This window comes from Nicotiana sylvestris, chromosome 3 (assembly GCF_000393655.2).
Source record: "Nicotiana sylvestris chromosome 3, ASM39365v2, whole genome shotgun sequence".
NCBI lineage: Eukaryota > Viridiplantae > Streptophyta > Magnoliopsida > Solanales > Solanaceae > Nicotiana > Nicotiana sylvestris.
Window position 1 is genome coordinate 11,455,964 of NC_091059.1, and position 16,247 is coordinate 11,472,210.

The following is a 16,247-nucleotide window of genomic DNA, read 5'->3' on the forward strand; positions in this document are numbered from 1 at the left end:
CTACAACTTTTGGTAGTAGTAATCTAATTGAAGGCTCTGGAAGAGCTACTATAACTCTGCCTATGGAAACAATAATTATCATAGAGAATGCAATTTTCTCCTCCAAGTCCAAGAGGAACTTGTTGAGTTTTAAAGATATCCACAGAAATGGATTTCATATTGAGACAATAGATGAGAATAATATAGAATATCTCATCGTTACCAAGAATGTCTCTGGCCAGAAAAGAATTATTGAGAAGTTTCCATCTTTATCTTGTGGCCTATATTGGACAAAAATTAGTGCAATTGAGGCACATTCTACCTTAAACCAAAAGGTTACTGCTTCCAATACTTTTGTACTTTGGCATGATCGATTGGGCCATCATGGATCAATTATGATGAGACGAATCATAGAAAACTCAAATAGGCATCCATTAAAGAATTTGAAAATTCTTTTAAATAATGAATTTTCTTGCACTTCTTGTTATCAAGGCAAGTTAATTATAAGACCATCACCAACAAAGGTTGGGATTCAGTCCCCTGCGTTTTTAGAATGTATACAAGGGGACATTTGTGAACCTATTCACCCACCTACTGGGTCGTTTAGATATTTTATGGTCTTAATAGATGCATCTTCTAGATGGTCTCATGTATGCCTACTGTCATCTCGCAACCTCGCGTTTGCAAAATTAATGGCACAAATAATCCGATTACGGGCACAATTTCCCGATAATCCAATTAAGTCTATTAGACTTGATAATGCTGCTGAGTTTTTATCCCAAGCATTTAATGATTATTGCTTATCAATTGGGATAAAAGTGGAACATCTTGTAGCTCATGTTCACACTCAAAATGGCCTTGCAGAGTCTTTAATTAAACGTCTGCAATTGATAGCAAGACTGTTACTCATGAAAACGAAGTTGCTCACTTCTGTTTGGGGTCACGCCATTTTGCATGCAGCAATGTTAATTCATCTCAGACCGATAAATTATCACAAATATTCCCCGTTGCAATTAGTTTTGGGTCATGAACCTAATATATCTCATCTAAGAATTTTTGGATGCGCTGTATATGTGCCTGTAGCACCCCCATATCGCACCAAGATGGGTCCCCAAAGAAAGTTAGGAATATATGTTGAGTTTGAATCGCCCTCCATTATTCGCTACCTTGAAACATTAACGAGAGATTTGTTCACTGCTCATTTTGCAGATTGTCGATTCGATGAGGCATTCTTCCCAAAATTAGGGGGAGAAATTAGTGAAACCAAACGTAAAATTTTGTGGAAAAATACATCATTGTCTCATCTTGATCCACGTGCCTCTATTTGTGACACAGAGGTGCAAAAGATTATCCATTTGCAGAAAATAGCAAATCAAATGCCAGATGCATTTACGGATCTGAAAAGGATAACAAAATCACATATCCCTGCAGAGAATGTTCCAATCCGTATTGATGTCCCTATTGGACAATCTTCTAGTGTCATAGATAATGAGTCAAAAGCATGCCTAAAACGTGGCTGACCATTAGGTTATAAGGATCGAAATCCTAGAAAAAGGAAAATAAATGATCAAGATGACACTACAAAAGAGTCTCATAATGAAATTCACGATTTAACCAAATCCTGAGATTCATGAGGAAATCAATGAGTCCGAGACTCAAGAAAATAAGGAATTATCAATAAATCCAATCGATATTGAGACAAATTTGAATCGAATGGATATAGTGGTGGATTACATCTTTGCATATAATGTTGCATCTAGCATTATGCAAGAAAGTGAGGATCTTGAACTTCAATCTGTTGGAGAATGTCGACAATGACTTGATTGGCCAAAATGGCAAGAAGCAATCCAATTAGAGTTAAGTTCACTTGCAAAACGTGAAGTTTTCGGGCCTGTAGTCCAAACATCTAATGGTGTTAAGCCTGTTGGCTATAAATGGGTCTTTGTACGCAAAAAGAATGAGAAAAATGAGGTACAAAGATATAAGGCACGCCTTGTTGCACAAGGATTTTCACAAAGGCCTGATGTCGATTATGAAGAGACATATTCTCCTGTTATGGATGCTATAACATTCCGTTATCTCATTAGTTTTGTTGTCCATGAAAAGCTTGACATGCATTTAATGGATGTAGTTACAGCCTACCTTTACGGCTCACTTGATAATGAGATATACATGAAAATTCCCGAGGGATTTAAAATGCCTAACGCACAGAATTCAAAGTCTCGGGAAATATTTTCAATCAAATTGCAAAGATCTTTGTATGGTCTAAAGCAATCAGGAAGAATGTGGTATAACCGTTGTGAACACCTAATTTTGACCGTATTTGAATTTTTTTCCACTTATCTCTCCAATACCTCACTTCTCACCCATCTTTCCCACTTTTCCTTGTCCCCTACACTGGTCCCCCCACTCTATTTTATTTCCTCACATCCATCCCCTTTGTTCCCCACTTCTTGTCCCCCACTTTGTTCTCCACTCACAATCCCACATCCCCACTCCATTCCACTCATAATTTCACTAAGCCAATTCCCATTTTCCTCCACTCAAAACCCACGTTCTCCACTCCAAAGGGGAGGAACAAAAAAATTACCAATTGTCTTCTCTATAAAGAGACAACAAAGACTTAGTGAAAGAAAAAAGAAAAACAATAATTTAAGTAAGAAGAAACGAGAGGAGAAGTTCAAAATATAGAGACAAAAAAGGGATGACTTCTTCTTAACAGAGACAGAGGGTATACAGTCGATATACGGTCAGTATACATTCTATATACACTAGAGATACTCTCGATATACACTGGATATACAGAGGCATCCAACGAAAAGAGGGCCTTCTTCCTCCTAAAAATTCTACATCTGGAGCTTAACATCCACCATGAAAGAGCCATGAGAGCTCATCTTTTCCACTTGAAAAACACCCCATAAAACACCCCAAAGTCCTAGCCAAAACCCAACTAAAATACAATGAAATTCCAGCGTGTAATCACAGTCGAAAAACCCATGTGAAACGTCACTGCTTCAGCCGCATACCCGCCAGATCTCTCACCAACTTCGTCCGCACTGTCGTCATCTCCCATCTCTCGTCCATTGCTGCTTCAACCTGAAGCTAGCTCCTAAACCACCCTTTAACGCCACGAAACAGCCCCAAGGTCTTTGAAAATCCAAGCCGTCGTTGAGGTGGTCGTTGTCTGATGTTCCGTCGATGAGATCAACGATGTTTGGTTATAGTTCTAATGATTTGCTGTATGGGTTGGAGGACGATTGGTATCATCATATCAAATAAGTACTTTGCTTTGCAATACTACAGGTTCTCTTCCTTGTGTTTATTTTATCTCATATTCATTTTACTTGTTTGGTGAAAGATCTTGATTATATTTTGCTTCTCTGTATTGGTTTTGTTCATGTAATTCGCATGGTATGGGTGTTTCATCTTTTATTTTGTGTGTATGGTAGCTTTTAGGAGTGGACGAAATACTCCTAGCTAGGTTGAACAAACATACAAGGGACTATCTCATGACTGCCATTCATTTTCGTACAGTTTTAGCACTAGTCAATAATTTTTACACTATAAGACTTCCTCGTTGAATGGATTTAACTATTTGTGTTAAGTTAGGAAATGAGTTCTTCTTTTTGGTTGAGTAATAGTAAGTACTACTGTTAGTGAATTATCTTTTTTCTAGTTTTAATCCTTTGTCCATTGTGGTAAATAAATCATCTTTGAAGGAAGTGTATAATTCATTTTACAAGGGGCAATTTTCACAGAGCTGTAGTACAAAGTTGGCTCGAGAATAAAAAGTATATTTTGTAGCCTTGTTTTGTGATTTAATCACTCTTTAATTTACTGTTGTTCTTGATATGTGTATATAAGTAATATAGAGTAAATAATGTTTTTAGTTTGCTTTAGGCACGTTAATTATATAATTATCATGACTACTAAAATTCGGGAGTACATTTCATGTGGCCCGGTTCTAATTTCCAACAATGTTATATAAAATGTGTCGTGAACCACGAGTGCATTTTATGTAGCGTGGTTTACGATGTATTTTAAATAACTTTGAATTTTTTCCAAAAATATTAAAAGCGGCTTAAATATTAGTAGTATTTTTCACTTTTTGCTTTTAGTACCAATTATGGGTCTGTATGATCCATTTTCACGTTAAGACCATTTTGAAAGATCACTAAATGAAAAAAAGTGTTAGAATAAGATTTTAATTTAATCCCAACAATTCATCTCATATATTTTGTTTTAGTAGCCTCTTTGTTAATTAATTTCACATTGAGACTTTGGTACAAAAGCATCTGCACTATGTTGATCCGTACTTGTTCATTATATTGTAGTAATTCATATGTGGGGATGTATATTTGTATGATCTCAAGAAAAAGAAAAGGAAAATAGTCATACTTAATTACTTACCTAATTGATACCACTACTACTGCTGCTTGTAATTCAAAATAAGAAAAAGAAGATTAACGCAATAGATGGTTGATTAGTCATGAATATCGTTGGTTGATTTGTCCATGTGGTTATCTAATTTAGGAATAATAATAATTCAAGAACATCGTAGTTTGCTTTAGGCTCGATTTAGACTAGTATTGTGATTATGTATACGTTCCCATAACATAATTGCGATTTTAATTCCAAAAATTAACTCGAGGGATGCGTTCGCGCAACTTCAACTAAACCTTAATATAAATAAACCAAGCGTTATTAATTGTGGGCACGTTTGCGTGACATGATTTTCTGACGCGCCAAAAGAAAAGGGTATACGTACGCATAACTCAATTCTTTAATTACAAACAAATCAAGTGATTAAAAGCGGTAAAAGGTAAATGCACATAGGTTTTAAAATAAGTAATTAGGCAATTTTAGCCAAGTATAAATCACTAAGCGACTGTGCTAGAACCACGGAACTCGGGAATGCCTAACACCTTCTCTCGGGTTAACAGAATTCCTTACCCGGATTTCTGTGTTCGTAGACCATTAAATAAGAGTCAACTTCCTCGATTCGGAATTTTAACCGGTGACTTGGAACACCATAAATTATCCCAGGTGGCGACTCTGAAATAATTAAATAATCCCATTTCGAATAGTGTCACTTTAATTGGAAAAACTCCCTTATATACCTTCGGGCGTAGGAAAAAGGAGGTGTGACAACCGTCTTAGTGAATATTTATTAAATGAGGTTTATATAAATGATGCCATTTGTCCATGTGTTTTTATAAAGAAAACAACATCGGAATTTGTTGTACCTGCCATATATGTCGATGACATACACCTTATTGGAACTCCTATAGAACTCCAAAAGGCAATTGATTATTTAAAGAAGGAATTCGAGATGAAAGATCTCGGAAAGACCAAATTATGTCTCGGTTTGCAAATTGAACATTTGACAAATGGGATTTTTGTTCATCAATCTGCCTACATTAAAAAGGTATTGAAACGGTTTTACATGGATGTAGCACATCCAATAAGTGCTCCGATGATTGTTCGATCACTTGATGTGAATAATGACCCGTTTCGACCTCAAGAAAAGAATGAAGAGCTTCTTGGTCCTAAAGTACCATATCTTAGTGCAATTGGTGCACTAATGTATCTTGCTAACACTACAAAGCCTGACATAACTTTTTCGGTTAATGTCTTAGCAAGATATAGCTCTACTCTTACAATGAGACACTGGAATGGGATCAAACACATATTGCGATATCTAAAAGGGACTACCGATATGGGCTTATTTTATGGCAATGATTGCAATCCCGATCTTGTTGGTTATGCCGATGCTGGGTATTTATCTGACCCGCATAAGGCTCGATCTCAAACAAGTTATGTGTTTACATGTGGCGGCACTGCCATATCTTGGCGATCGACTAAGCAATCAATCGTGGCTACTTCTTCTAATCATGCTGAGATAATTGCTATTCATGAAGCAAGTCGAGAATGTATTTGGTTGAGGTCTATAATACATCTTATCCGAGACAAATGTGGTTTGAAGTGTGAAAAACTACTCACAATTTTGTATGAAGACAATGCACCATGCATAGCCCAATTGAAGGGAGGATTCATAAAAGGAGATAGGACAAAACACATTTCACCAAAGTTATTTTTTACACATGATCTTCAAAATGGTAATATCAATGTGCAACAGATTCGTTCAAGTGATAATATGACTGATTTGTTCACCAAATCTCTACCAACATCAACCTTCAAGAAATTGGTGTACAAAATTGGGATGCGAAGGCTCAAGGATGTGATTTGATGCTCTCATCAGGGGGAGTTAATACGCGTTGTACTCTTTTTCCCTTACAAGGTTTTGTCCCACTGAGTTTTCCTTGCAAGATTTTTAACGAGGCAATAAAAGGACGTATTTCTAATCATGTGTACTCCTTTTCCTTCACTAGGATTTTTTCCCATAGGGTTTTAACGAGACACATTATCTTTGGACATCCAATGGGGAGTGTTATGATAAATATCACATTATGGTGAATGTCTATTCTTCTTTCATGATCTTCATCTCAAATGCTTAATGACATATTCAATGACATATTTTGTATGTTCAATGACATATTCCATGACATATTTTCTTCACATTTTATGCCTACATAAAGACCTTGTAATAGATAGCAAAATACACACAATTGAAGAAGAAAATCTCTTCCTTCTCTCTATCTCCATTTCTTGTTCATGTTTTACTTAATTGCTTTTATTTTCTTGTTCCATATTGTTACTTTAAGTTATATTTCGTAACAAAATTATTTTATTCAAAAAAGAAGTTTGTCTTTATCTGTCGTCCGTTTAACTTTAAACCCTGTTGTTATCACATGCGTCAAATGTCATACAAACACTGACCCTTTACACGAAAAAGGACAAAAAGGAAAAACAAAAACAAGAACTTATCCGAATGATGTGAAAGTAGAGCAACAAGCAGAACCAAAGCTTCACAAAAATCAGCTTACAATCTAAACATGGCTTCCCCAACTTGATACTTGCTTCTTTTCTTGTTTGTCCGGTAAGTCCAATAAATAAATTTTACTCCTGTTTAATTACATAATTAATAGACAATATGACTGTGTCTTTTTCTTAATCTTGGTGGGTATTCATTAATTAATTTGTTGAACTTGGATTTTTTTAGGTTTATTTTATAAATGGAGCTTTATCTTTGTGTTTATGCAGTTTGACTAGCTATAGGACTTAATTTCAGTTTACTCGTAATTATATACTCAGAAGATTTAAAACCCCCCATATACCATTGAATTCATCATCTTAAAGGAGAAATTCCCTTCGCAAAACTCCCTCAGAAAATTGTTTTGAGGTTTGCATGAACTTCTGTTCAAATTATGTACATTAGGTGAAGAGTTTAATATATATGTGTCATTGACTTATAAAATATGAGTAATGTTGCTGCCATGTGACCTCAGTCACTTGCAGAATTGCAGGGTAAGACTGCGTACAATATACCCTTGTGGTCCGGCCCTTCCGCGGACCCCCATAGAGCGGTAGCTTAATTGCACCGGGCGCCCTTTACTCTCAGCAAGTTTACTTCAAAAAACTAAGTCTTTGCACCTAAGAGTATATTGAAGGGGAGCCTTGGAGCAACGGTAAAGTTGTCTCCGTGTGACCAATAGGGCACAACTTCGAGCCGTAGAAGAAACCTCTAATGCTTGCATTAGGTTAGGCTGTTTGCGTCACACCCCTCGGGCGGGGCCCTTCCAGGACCCCGCGTCAATGCAGGATACTTTGTGCACCGGGCTGCCCTTTTATTATATTACTCATAGGCATGTTTCTTTTCCTGCATATTTGATGGAAAGTGTAGCAAATATTACCAAATAAGAATTCTCTTTGTAAGCTGATACTTGAGTCTGCAGGTTGTGCCGCATGTTATATTGTCTACAGCTTCAATTTGGCTTTTCAGTGGGCAAGATCTATGTTCAAGTAAGATATTTAAAGAAAATAGAATAAACACCTGTGTTCCCTTTTCTCTTTCTTTTCCTTAGAATCATGTTTGACAAATTGATATATTTCTCCGGGACAATCCATTCGATTATTCTTGGTTAAATGGACTGCTAGTTGTTTTGGAAATATAGTATGTTGTTACGGCGTTATGGATAATGTGAAGCTGCAACTCAAGTCCATGATTATCGAAAGTAGCATAGAATGATACATTATGGAGTCTAGATAAGCTGTTGCTTTAGTGTAGTCAACAAAATACAGCTAGGAGGAGACGTAATGATTGGTATCACCTGCTAACATTCTTGAGTAGTCCATATCAGCACTTTGGTGCATCTTGAATGTCTCTATTATTTGAATGATAAGTGCAGAACCTGAATACCTCTTGCTCACTTTTTCTCTGTGGTCGAAGAACTTTTGTTTGACAGTTTGACTTCGGCTTTAGATGGTAGGAGTAGTAGATAAGAGGGTCACATGGGGGATAATCGGTTGATTTAGTTCTGATATGAATTGACTAGAAGTCAGAATCACTAGCGAATCCATTTGGTTTTCATTTTGGTCTCTAATACGCATGTTAAAGCATTTCTACCTATAAAGTTTCTATGAAGATAACTTATGAAAAGGAGGAAGACAGTTGCGCATTCAGTTAACCTTATCTTCATAATCGTGATACACAATTGTGTCTATCTATATTACGTGATGCTGGTGTATACGACATGGAGTCTCTTCTCGATCCATCACCTTTGTGCCTGTTACATTCTGTTGGAACTAACAAATGGTTCGTTTTTCCACGAGGTAGTACTTCTAATGATACTTGTTATTAGAGGCTGGGAGGTTCATTTCTGTTGATCTGCCAAAGGCGCTGAGTTACCAGGACCTTTTTGTGAAATAAGAGTAATTTTTGTTCATTGTCTGCATGCTTCTGATTATGAGGATTTGGTCGGTCAACATTACTTTTAATGTACTTCAATCAATTGTTAGAGAGCATAATGACTTATTTAAAACTCCAGTTGACATGTTTTTGTTGTTTTAGACTGGAGTTCAATAGTTGCCCGAGATGATTTGTATTTGAATTAAGGATTAATTAGCCACGTCTATTGAATCTTCAACCTAAGCGCATGAAATACTTGCTGTGACTAAAGAAAAGTGTGGTTCAAAATTATGGCATCATATTGATCAAGAAAAAGAACCTTAGTCTGCATTTTGGAAATAAACCGTGCCAAATTTTTACACCTAAGTATCAGCTTCTTCTCATTTGCAGGAAAAGAGACTAATATAATAATTTGTTAAAAAAAGAATTTAATAATTTGTTTATAACTCAATTGCTCCTTGTTTTTGTACCACCAGTGATGATGAACCTTTGGCCTTCAAGAAAATGCACGAATTTTCTGCGACGGATGGCTTTGTAGAGATAACTGAATCCTTGGCGGACATGATAAAGTTCATCGCTAATGAGCCATCCATGGGTCTTTTCTACATTCAACATCATACTCAGAGTGCAGCTCCCAACCTTATCAATCTCAAGAACAATATTGAGGAAAAATCTCGTGAAGTGACTTTGCACGCGGAAGATTCAGAGGATTCTATCACCATGATCAGGTCGATGAAAGATTGTGGTGCACCAATTGCTAATGAGATGATTAAAGATCTGAGACATTCTCTAGCTGTTGTGTCGAAGAGTAGGCAATTGAGAAAAGGGTTAATAAGGCAGTCCAGGTCAACTTTTCAGTTAGGGCGAACTAGTTCTTGGAGTCCTGCCACTTGGGGTCGAAGTACAGTTCCAGAATTGGATGCTGAGAGTGGTTATCTCTCAAATGTTTTCAGGTCAGAGGCGGATCTAGAATTTAAGGTTCTTATCGAGTCCACTGCACTCTTGAAATTATGGGTTCAAGATTTAATATTTGTTGAAATTTTAGTAATTTTTCACACACACACATATATATATATCTATACTATGTGTCAGAAGTACTGTATTTAGTTGAAACCAATGAAATGAAATCCATTGACTTCTGTTTCAGGTCAACGAAAGAAAAAGCTAATAGCTTCAAGTGGTCTCAATTAGAGTCCAAAGAATCTGATGTAATAACCTATACTGATGATGCACTATCAGCTGCAGCGGCCGGATCTTTGTTCTCAGTTTCAGAGGCAAATGATGAAGAGTTGCCATTATCAAGTCCAACTAATAATGAGCTACAAATGATGCACTATCAACTGCTCTCTTCATCAGAAAAGCATGAAGAAGTTATGGCTGATAAAGAAGCACAATTGGAGGAGTGGTTGGGAGGGATTGGCAATCGTAATGCTGGTCATGGAGAAAATAAGCTTGGTTAAATCTCAAACTGAAATATACTTCTCTCACTAGGGAGAGCTTTGATCGTATCAAATATTCATTATCTTTGTACTATAAAAATAAATGTTAGAGAGAGATTTTAATAGTAAGGGAAACGGAAATTAAAGACTCGAGTTTGATGGTCTTGAGATTTGATCCTGCTTTTCAACAAGTAAATTTAAATGTGCATAAATATTACTCTCTCTGACTAAATTTATGTAATGCAGTTAGGATTTTGAGTTGACCATGATTTTCACATATACTTATTAAATATTTTGAGTTGTTAACTATCGTGACTTATAGCACTTTTTATGTCATTTTCAAATATATAAATTTTATTTCAAAATATTTAGAGATTCTATGGCTGAATTCACAGTTAAAATTAAGAAATTTGATTCTCGAAATTTGAGTTACGTCACATAAATTGGAACGAATAGAGTATTAAGTTTTTCTTCAACTGGATGGGAGGATTGGATGAGCAAGAGTTCCTTCTGTATCGAGGATTGTGATCTCTTGAAATTTCATCTTAGCTACAAATGAGAAATCCAACCTAGATTGCATGTTCTCCACTAAAATTAAAATGGCACCGCATCCAATTGGAGTTGCTAAACCGTCTTTTTCTTAACACTCGCATTGTTGTTCAACTAATTAGAATTCGTGGCGTATAATACCCACTAAAAGAGAAGTTTTTCCTACCAGAATTATAAGGGGTCGTTTTGTAGGGTGTATAAGAATAGTACGGAATAATGTGTATTAGTAATGCATGTATTAGTAATACATGTATTAGTAATGCAAGCATTAGTTATGCAAATATTATTTCTTATCTATTGTTTGGTGTGGTGTATTAAAATTATAATGCATTGCATAATTTTTAAAAAAAATAGTTGCTTACAAAAATGCCCTCCATATTCTCTAGCTTTAAGGACAATGTTGTCTTTGACCATGCTAATGCATGTATTAAAGCCTTGGTATTACTAATGCCATGGTTTTCTATGCATTACTTATGCATAGAATAATGCCAAGTATGATGTATACACAAGTTGAAAAAAGGTACCAAACAAGGTATTAGTAATGCATAGAGCTAATGCTTGCAATGCCTCCTACCAAACGACCCCTAAGTGAATAATCTTAGAAACAAGTTTGTTTCAAATTAATCTAAAAAATTATCTCCAGTTTGTTTCAAATTAATCTCCATATGTCATTTTTTGTTTAATTGATATTCTTGGGTGCCACTGCAAACCATGGAAAGGAAAATGAGAGAAAGTTTTCCTTTTATGGCTTTCAATTGCTTGGATAAGAAAGTCCAAGGACGTGAATTCTCGGTGTTAGGGATTCTCACGAGATGAATTATTTTCTTCACTCAAATCCTTGCCATTATTTGTTTTCAACTATAAATGTTCAGAAAATGTATCTTTTCTACACCCTAATGGGAATTTATCAATATTAATTAATTAATAGATTAGAAAAATATAGTAGAGTTCTAGTGATTAATTAACTAATGAACGAATTAGCACCTTTCATGGGTAGAGTACTAGTCAATAAGCATATTGCTGACACATCGAATAAAAGAAAAGTAGAATAATGCATGAATTATTTTTGAAAGAAACAACATATATAATAAATATACGTTGAATACATAGACGACCCCTAAATTTACCAAAAAACTTTTATTTAGACACTAGGACTCATGCCATAACTTATTAATCACATCTCAAAAGAGAAGAGGCGCAAACAAAACTAGAAGCTCATGAAACGATAAACAGTAAAGACACAAATATAAATTAATCAAGGGAGTGATCAAGATCCCCTTCAAAGGCCCATGGAGTCTCATTCCGAATCTCTGCCTCTTCCTCTGGGGTGAAGTCACTAGTGACATTGAAAATCTTTCGAACAGCTTCAGGCGTCTTGTTCTTAATCCTATTAGCCACCGTCTCAGCGCACAACTCAAGCAAACTATTTATGTCAAGGAAATTTGCAGCTTCTAAGATATTAAAGATGGTTTTGAAGCCAATGCTCACAAATTCCTTGTCAAAGTTCACGATTTCTTCTTCATTTGAAGAAGTCGAGGAGTGCATCTTCAGGTAATCGATGATCTTGATCAAGGTTTCTGTGTTGACGTTGCTCAGCGGGATGACGCTGGAGGAGCATCCATCTTCGACCATGTTCTTGATTGTTACAGACTGAATGGCGATGGATTCTTCCACCTCAAACTCATCACCATCTGACGACTTCAGAGTCAAGAACTTTTTCTCTGTGGTCGATGATGCTGCCTCTGTCATTGTTTAAATTTTGGGTCCGCGGTTAAGTATTTGTTCTACCATTCAATTATATACTATGAGTCAGATGGGTAGGTTCTAATAAATGATTTTAAATACCAAATCAGATTATTATATATCGAATCTAATTATTATCTCTTGATTTTGAAGGTTATTTAATTCAACTTTAAAGAATTATATTATTTGCTAAGTTTCATTTTGTGGACAATCTAGCTTTAAATAAGATTTTACAATAAAATATTTATCAGTAGCTTCAAAGCTAGCTTTATATCATATGAATATGACTTTATAGTAGATTATTTTTTTTATATATATTTTAGTTCGAACTTTGTGATGAGTTCTAATGAGTGAAATTATATGATTTTTGACTAAAGAGAACCATTGACTTGGATATTATCTCTTAATATTTCAATTTTAGCTATTTAATAAAGAAATTACTTCCTAAATACTAGTAGTTCTTATGATAGTGCTTACCTGGATACCGCGTTTAAATATTGTTAGTAGACTGAATTTGCTTGTTACCCTTTATATTTATAAGCAATTTTTTTTAAAAAAATTTGACTTGTGTTGTATATTAATTATTGTTGTGGAGGAAAATATTATAGCAAATATAAAGTTTGTTTCATACTGTAAACATTATAGTCTTTTCGCTTAAGGTGTTTGATTGGACATAGAATTTAAAAAAGAAACAAAAAATTATTGGGATGTATAAAAGGTAATCTGCCAAACAAGCAAGCACACAATGGCCAAGCGTGGAAGGGAAAGTCTTGCCTTCTTCAACTGATTAACAAGAATATATATACAAGTCAAATAGTAAACCTTAGTCCTAACAAATATGGAAAACTAGTCCTAATAATTATGGAAAAGGAAAACTCTTCTAGTCCTAAACATACAATATATTTACTATTCATATATACCCAGACACATGTGCACACACATTCCTTAATACCCCTCTCAAGTTGGCACATTCGGATTACAAATGCCAACTTACACAAGAGAGTAACATACTGAGATTTTCCTAATGCCTTCGTAAAGGTATCTGTCAATTGCTCATGTGAAGGCACAAAGATAGTACAGATATTCCCATTGTCAATTTCGTCACGAATAAAATAACAGTCCACTTCAATGTGTTTGGTTCTCATGAAAGACTGGATTCTTTGCTATGTGCAATGCTGCTTGACTGTTACAATAAAGATGAATAGAGGAAGTGTAAGTCACTCCTAAACTAGATAAAATTTCCTTCCAGCATTTCACCTTACAGATTGTCATTGCCATAGAACGATATCCAACCTCTACAGATGATCGAGACAGTATGTTGCTTCTTAGTCTTCCAAGATATGGGTCATTCACCCAATGAGATAAACCAACATGTGAGCGAGCGTCGAATCAAGGGACAACTAGCCCAATCAGAGTCACACCATCCATAGAGACGTAGATCATATTTTCTTTTCAACAAAATACCTTGTCGTGGATTCTTTTTCAAGTAGCGAACACCCCGTAAAGCTGCATCCTAGTGCTCCTCTTTTGGTTGCTGCATAAATTGAGATACAATATAAACACTGTAGGACAGTTCCGACCAAGTGAAGCATATATAAATAAGTCGTCCTGTCAAACGACGATAACGCCCAGGGTCATCCAGCGCCCGTCCACCCGCAAATACCAGCCAATGCTTCTGTTCCAACAACATTCCCACATGCTTAGCACCTAATAACCCATCCCTTGAGATAATATCCAAGGCCTATTTTCATTGGCTCAAGAAGATGCCTTCTGAATTTTTGGAGACTTCCACTCCTAGAAAATATTGTAATCTACCGAAATCCTTCATATGAAAGTATTTTCCATGATAGGGTTTGAACTCGCGGATAGCCTCGGGCTCATTGCCAGAGATAATCAATATATACATGGACATTTACTCGAACTTCAGCCTTTTTCAGAATAAAAATAGAGTAATCAGAGTATGACTGCTTGAACCGTAGTCTCCAAGGCAACCGACAACTTAGCGAAGCAACACCTTGGCGTTTTCTTTAACCAATAAAGTGACTTTCAAAGTATGCACACTTTTCCTGGACTTGCTACTCGAAACCCAAGAGGTAATTTCATGTACACCTCCTCCTGAAGATCCCCGTGTAGGAAGGTATTATGTACATCTATTTTATGTAACTCCTAATTCTTTGCCGCTGTTACAACCAAAAATGTGTGGACAATCATCATTTTTTCCACTAGGGAAAACATTTCATTATAGTCGATCCTCTCTACTTGATTATTCCCGAGAATAACTAGTCGGGCCTTGTGTCGCGCATATTCCATCAGAGTTGTACTTTATCTTGTAAACCCACCTGCAACCGAGAGTCTTTTTGTTAGGAGGCAGATCCTCTATTAATCATCTTCTGTTACTCTCCAGCGTCTGTATTTCTAATCTCATTGCTTCTCTCCACTTGCCATATTTCACGGCCTTAGAGAAATGAGCCGATTCATGTGGTGCAGTATCGCAATTCACATATTGTGTTAAAAGGATAAGGCGTACGTGAGTGATACTGTGAAGTGGATAGAGGATAAGATAGACTCAATTTATAGATAACAATAGTAGCATAATCACATAAACAAACCGATGTGTAATTTTGGTGGTGTCCGCATCCCAACTGCTTCTCCTCTATTATTTCATCTTCCTCAGTTTCGACCCCTCCCTCCTGGTGAATATTTTCTTCTATCTCGGCTTCGTGGTGATCCTCCACATCAAGCTCGTCTTCACGAGCTTGGACCAATTCACTCCCCCCGCCTCAGACTCCTCATTCTCTCCTAGTACCTCTGTCACGACCTAAACCGATGGGGTGCGATGGGCATCCGGTGCCTTATCAATCTAGGTAAACTTTTCAGTTCGGGCAAACTAGTATATATCTATACTATGTGTCAGAAGTGCTGAATGTAGTTTAACCCAGTGAAATGAGCTCCATTGACTTATGCTTCAGACCAACAAAAGAAAAAACTAATATCTTCAAGTGGCCTCAATTAAAGTCCGAAAGATCTGATGTAAACTATACTTATGATGCACTGTTAGCTGCAGCAGTCAGATCTTTGTTCACAGTTTCAGATGTGAACGATGAAGAGTTTCCATTATCTAATCCATCTAATAATGAGCTACACGTGATGCAGGTGAATATAAGCATGTCCAATGATCAACAATTCTCTTCATCAGAAACCTATGAAGATTATGGCTGATAAAGAAGCACAATTGGAGGAGTGGTTGGGAGGATAGGTAATCATAATGTTGGTCTTGGAGAAAATAAGCTTAGTTATATTTCAACCTAAAAGATACTTCTCTTTTTTTCTTTTCTTGGAAGATACTTTTCTCACTAGAGAGAGCTTTGCTTGTATCATTATTCATGATTTTTGTACTTAAAAAATAATGTCAGAAGAGAGATTTTAATTGTTGAAACCCAATTTCTTCAAAATAGCATATACATGCATATATAAGCATGCACACGTGTTTTACAATTTTTTCCCATAATTTTATCAATTTAAATTGATTTATTTCCTCCCCTTTTATTCGTAAAATCCCCAATAGTTATTTCGCAAATTATTGTTATGATGATTTAGTCATTCAATTTTTATATTTATGCCAAAATATGATTAATATATTTTTTATGCATTTTTATAATTGCATTTGGTATTTTTAAAGCTAAATTGCAGATAATTGTAATATTAGCCCATTTAATGTATAATTACAT

The 16,247-nt window shown here is 35.8% G+C and overlaps 2 protein-coding genes across 4 annotated transcripts; one reads left to right on the forward strand and one right to left on the reverse strand.

The window, feature by feature from the left end:
* The first annotated feature begins 6,828 nt into the window (after positions 1 to 6,828).
* LOC104216931 (uncharacterized) lies at positions 6,829 to 10,444 on the forward strand. Of its 3 annotated transcripts, none has more exons than XM_009767063.2 (4): positions 6,829 to 6,979; positions 7,864 to 7,902; positions 9,265 to 9,741; positions 9,936 to 10,444. In XM_009767063.2, exons 2-4 carry the CDS (start codon positions 7,895 to 7,897, stop codon positions 10,246 to 10,248), a joined length of 798 nt encoding a protein of 265 aa, XP_009765365.1. In that variant the 5' UTR covers positions 6,829 to 6,979; positions 7,864 to 7,894; the 3' UTR covers positions 10,249 to 10,444. The 3 variants fall into 3 exon arrangements, with proteins under 3 accessions (XP_009765365.1, XP_009765364.1, XP_009765366.1); XM_009767062.2 differs by having other exon boundaries at positions 6,840 to 6,979; positions 7,836 to 7,902; XM_009767064.2 differs by lacking the exon at positions 7,864 to 7,902 and having other exon boundaries at positions 6,881 to 6,979; positions 9,936 to 10,380.
* A 1,365-nt stretch (positions 10,445 to 11,809) lies between these two features.
* Positions 11,810 to 12,580, reverse strand: LOC104216933 (SKP1-like protein 11). Its single transcript, XM_009767065.2, has one exon. The coding sequence runs from the start codon at positions 12,523 to 12,525 to the stop codon at positions 12,028 to 12,030; it is 498 nt and encodes a 165-aa protein (XP_009765367.1). The 5' UTR covers positions 12,526 to 12,580; the 3' UTR covers positions 11,810 to 12,027.
* Between the last annotated feature and the right edge of the window lie 3,667 nt (positions 12,581 to 16,247).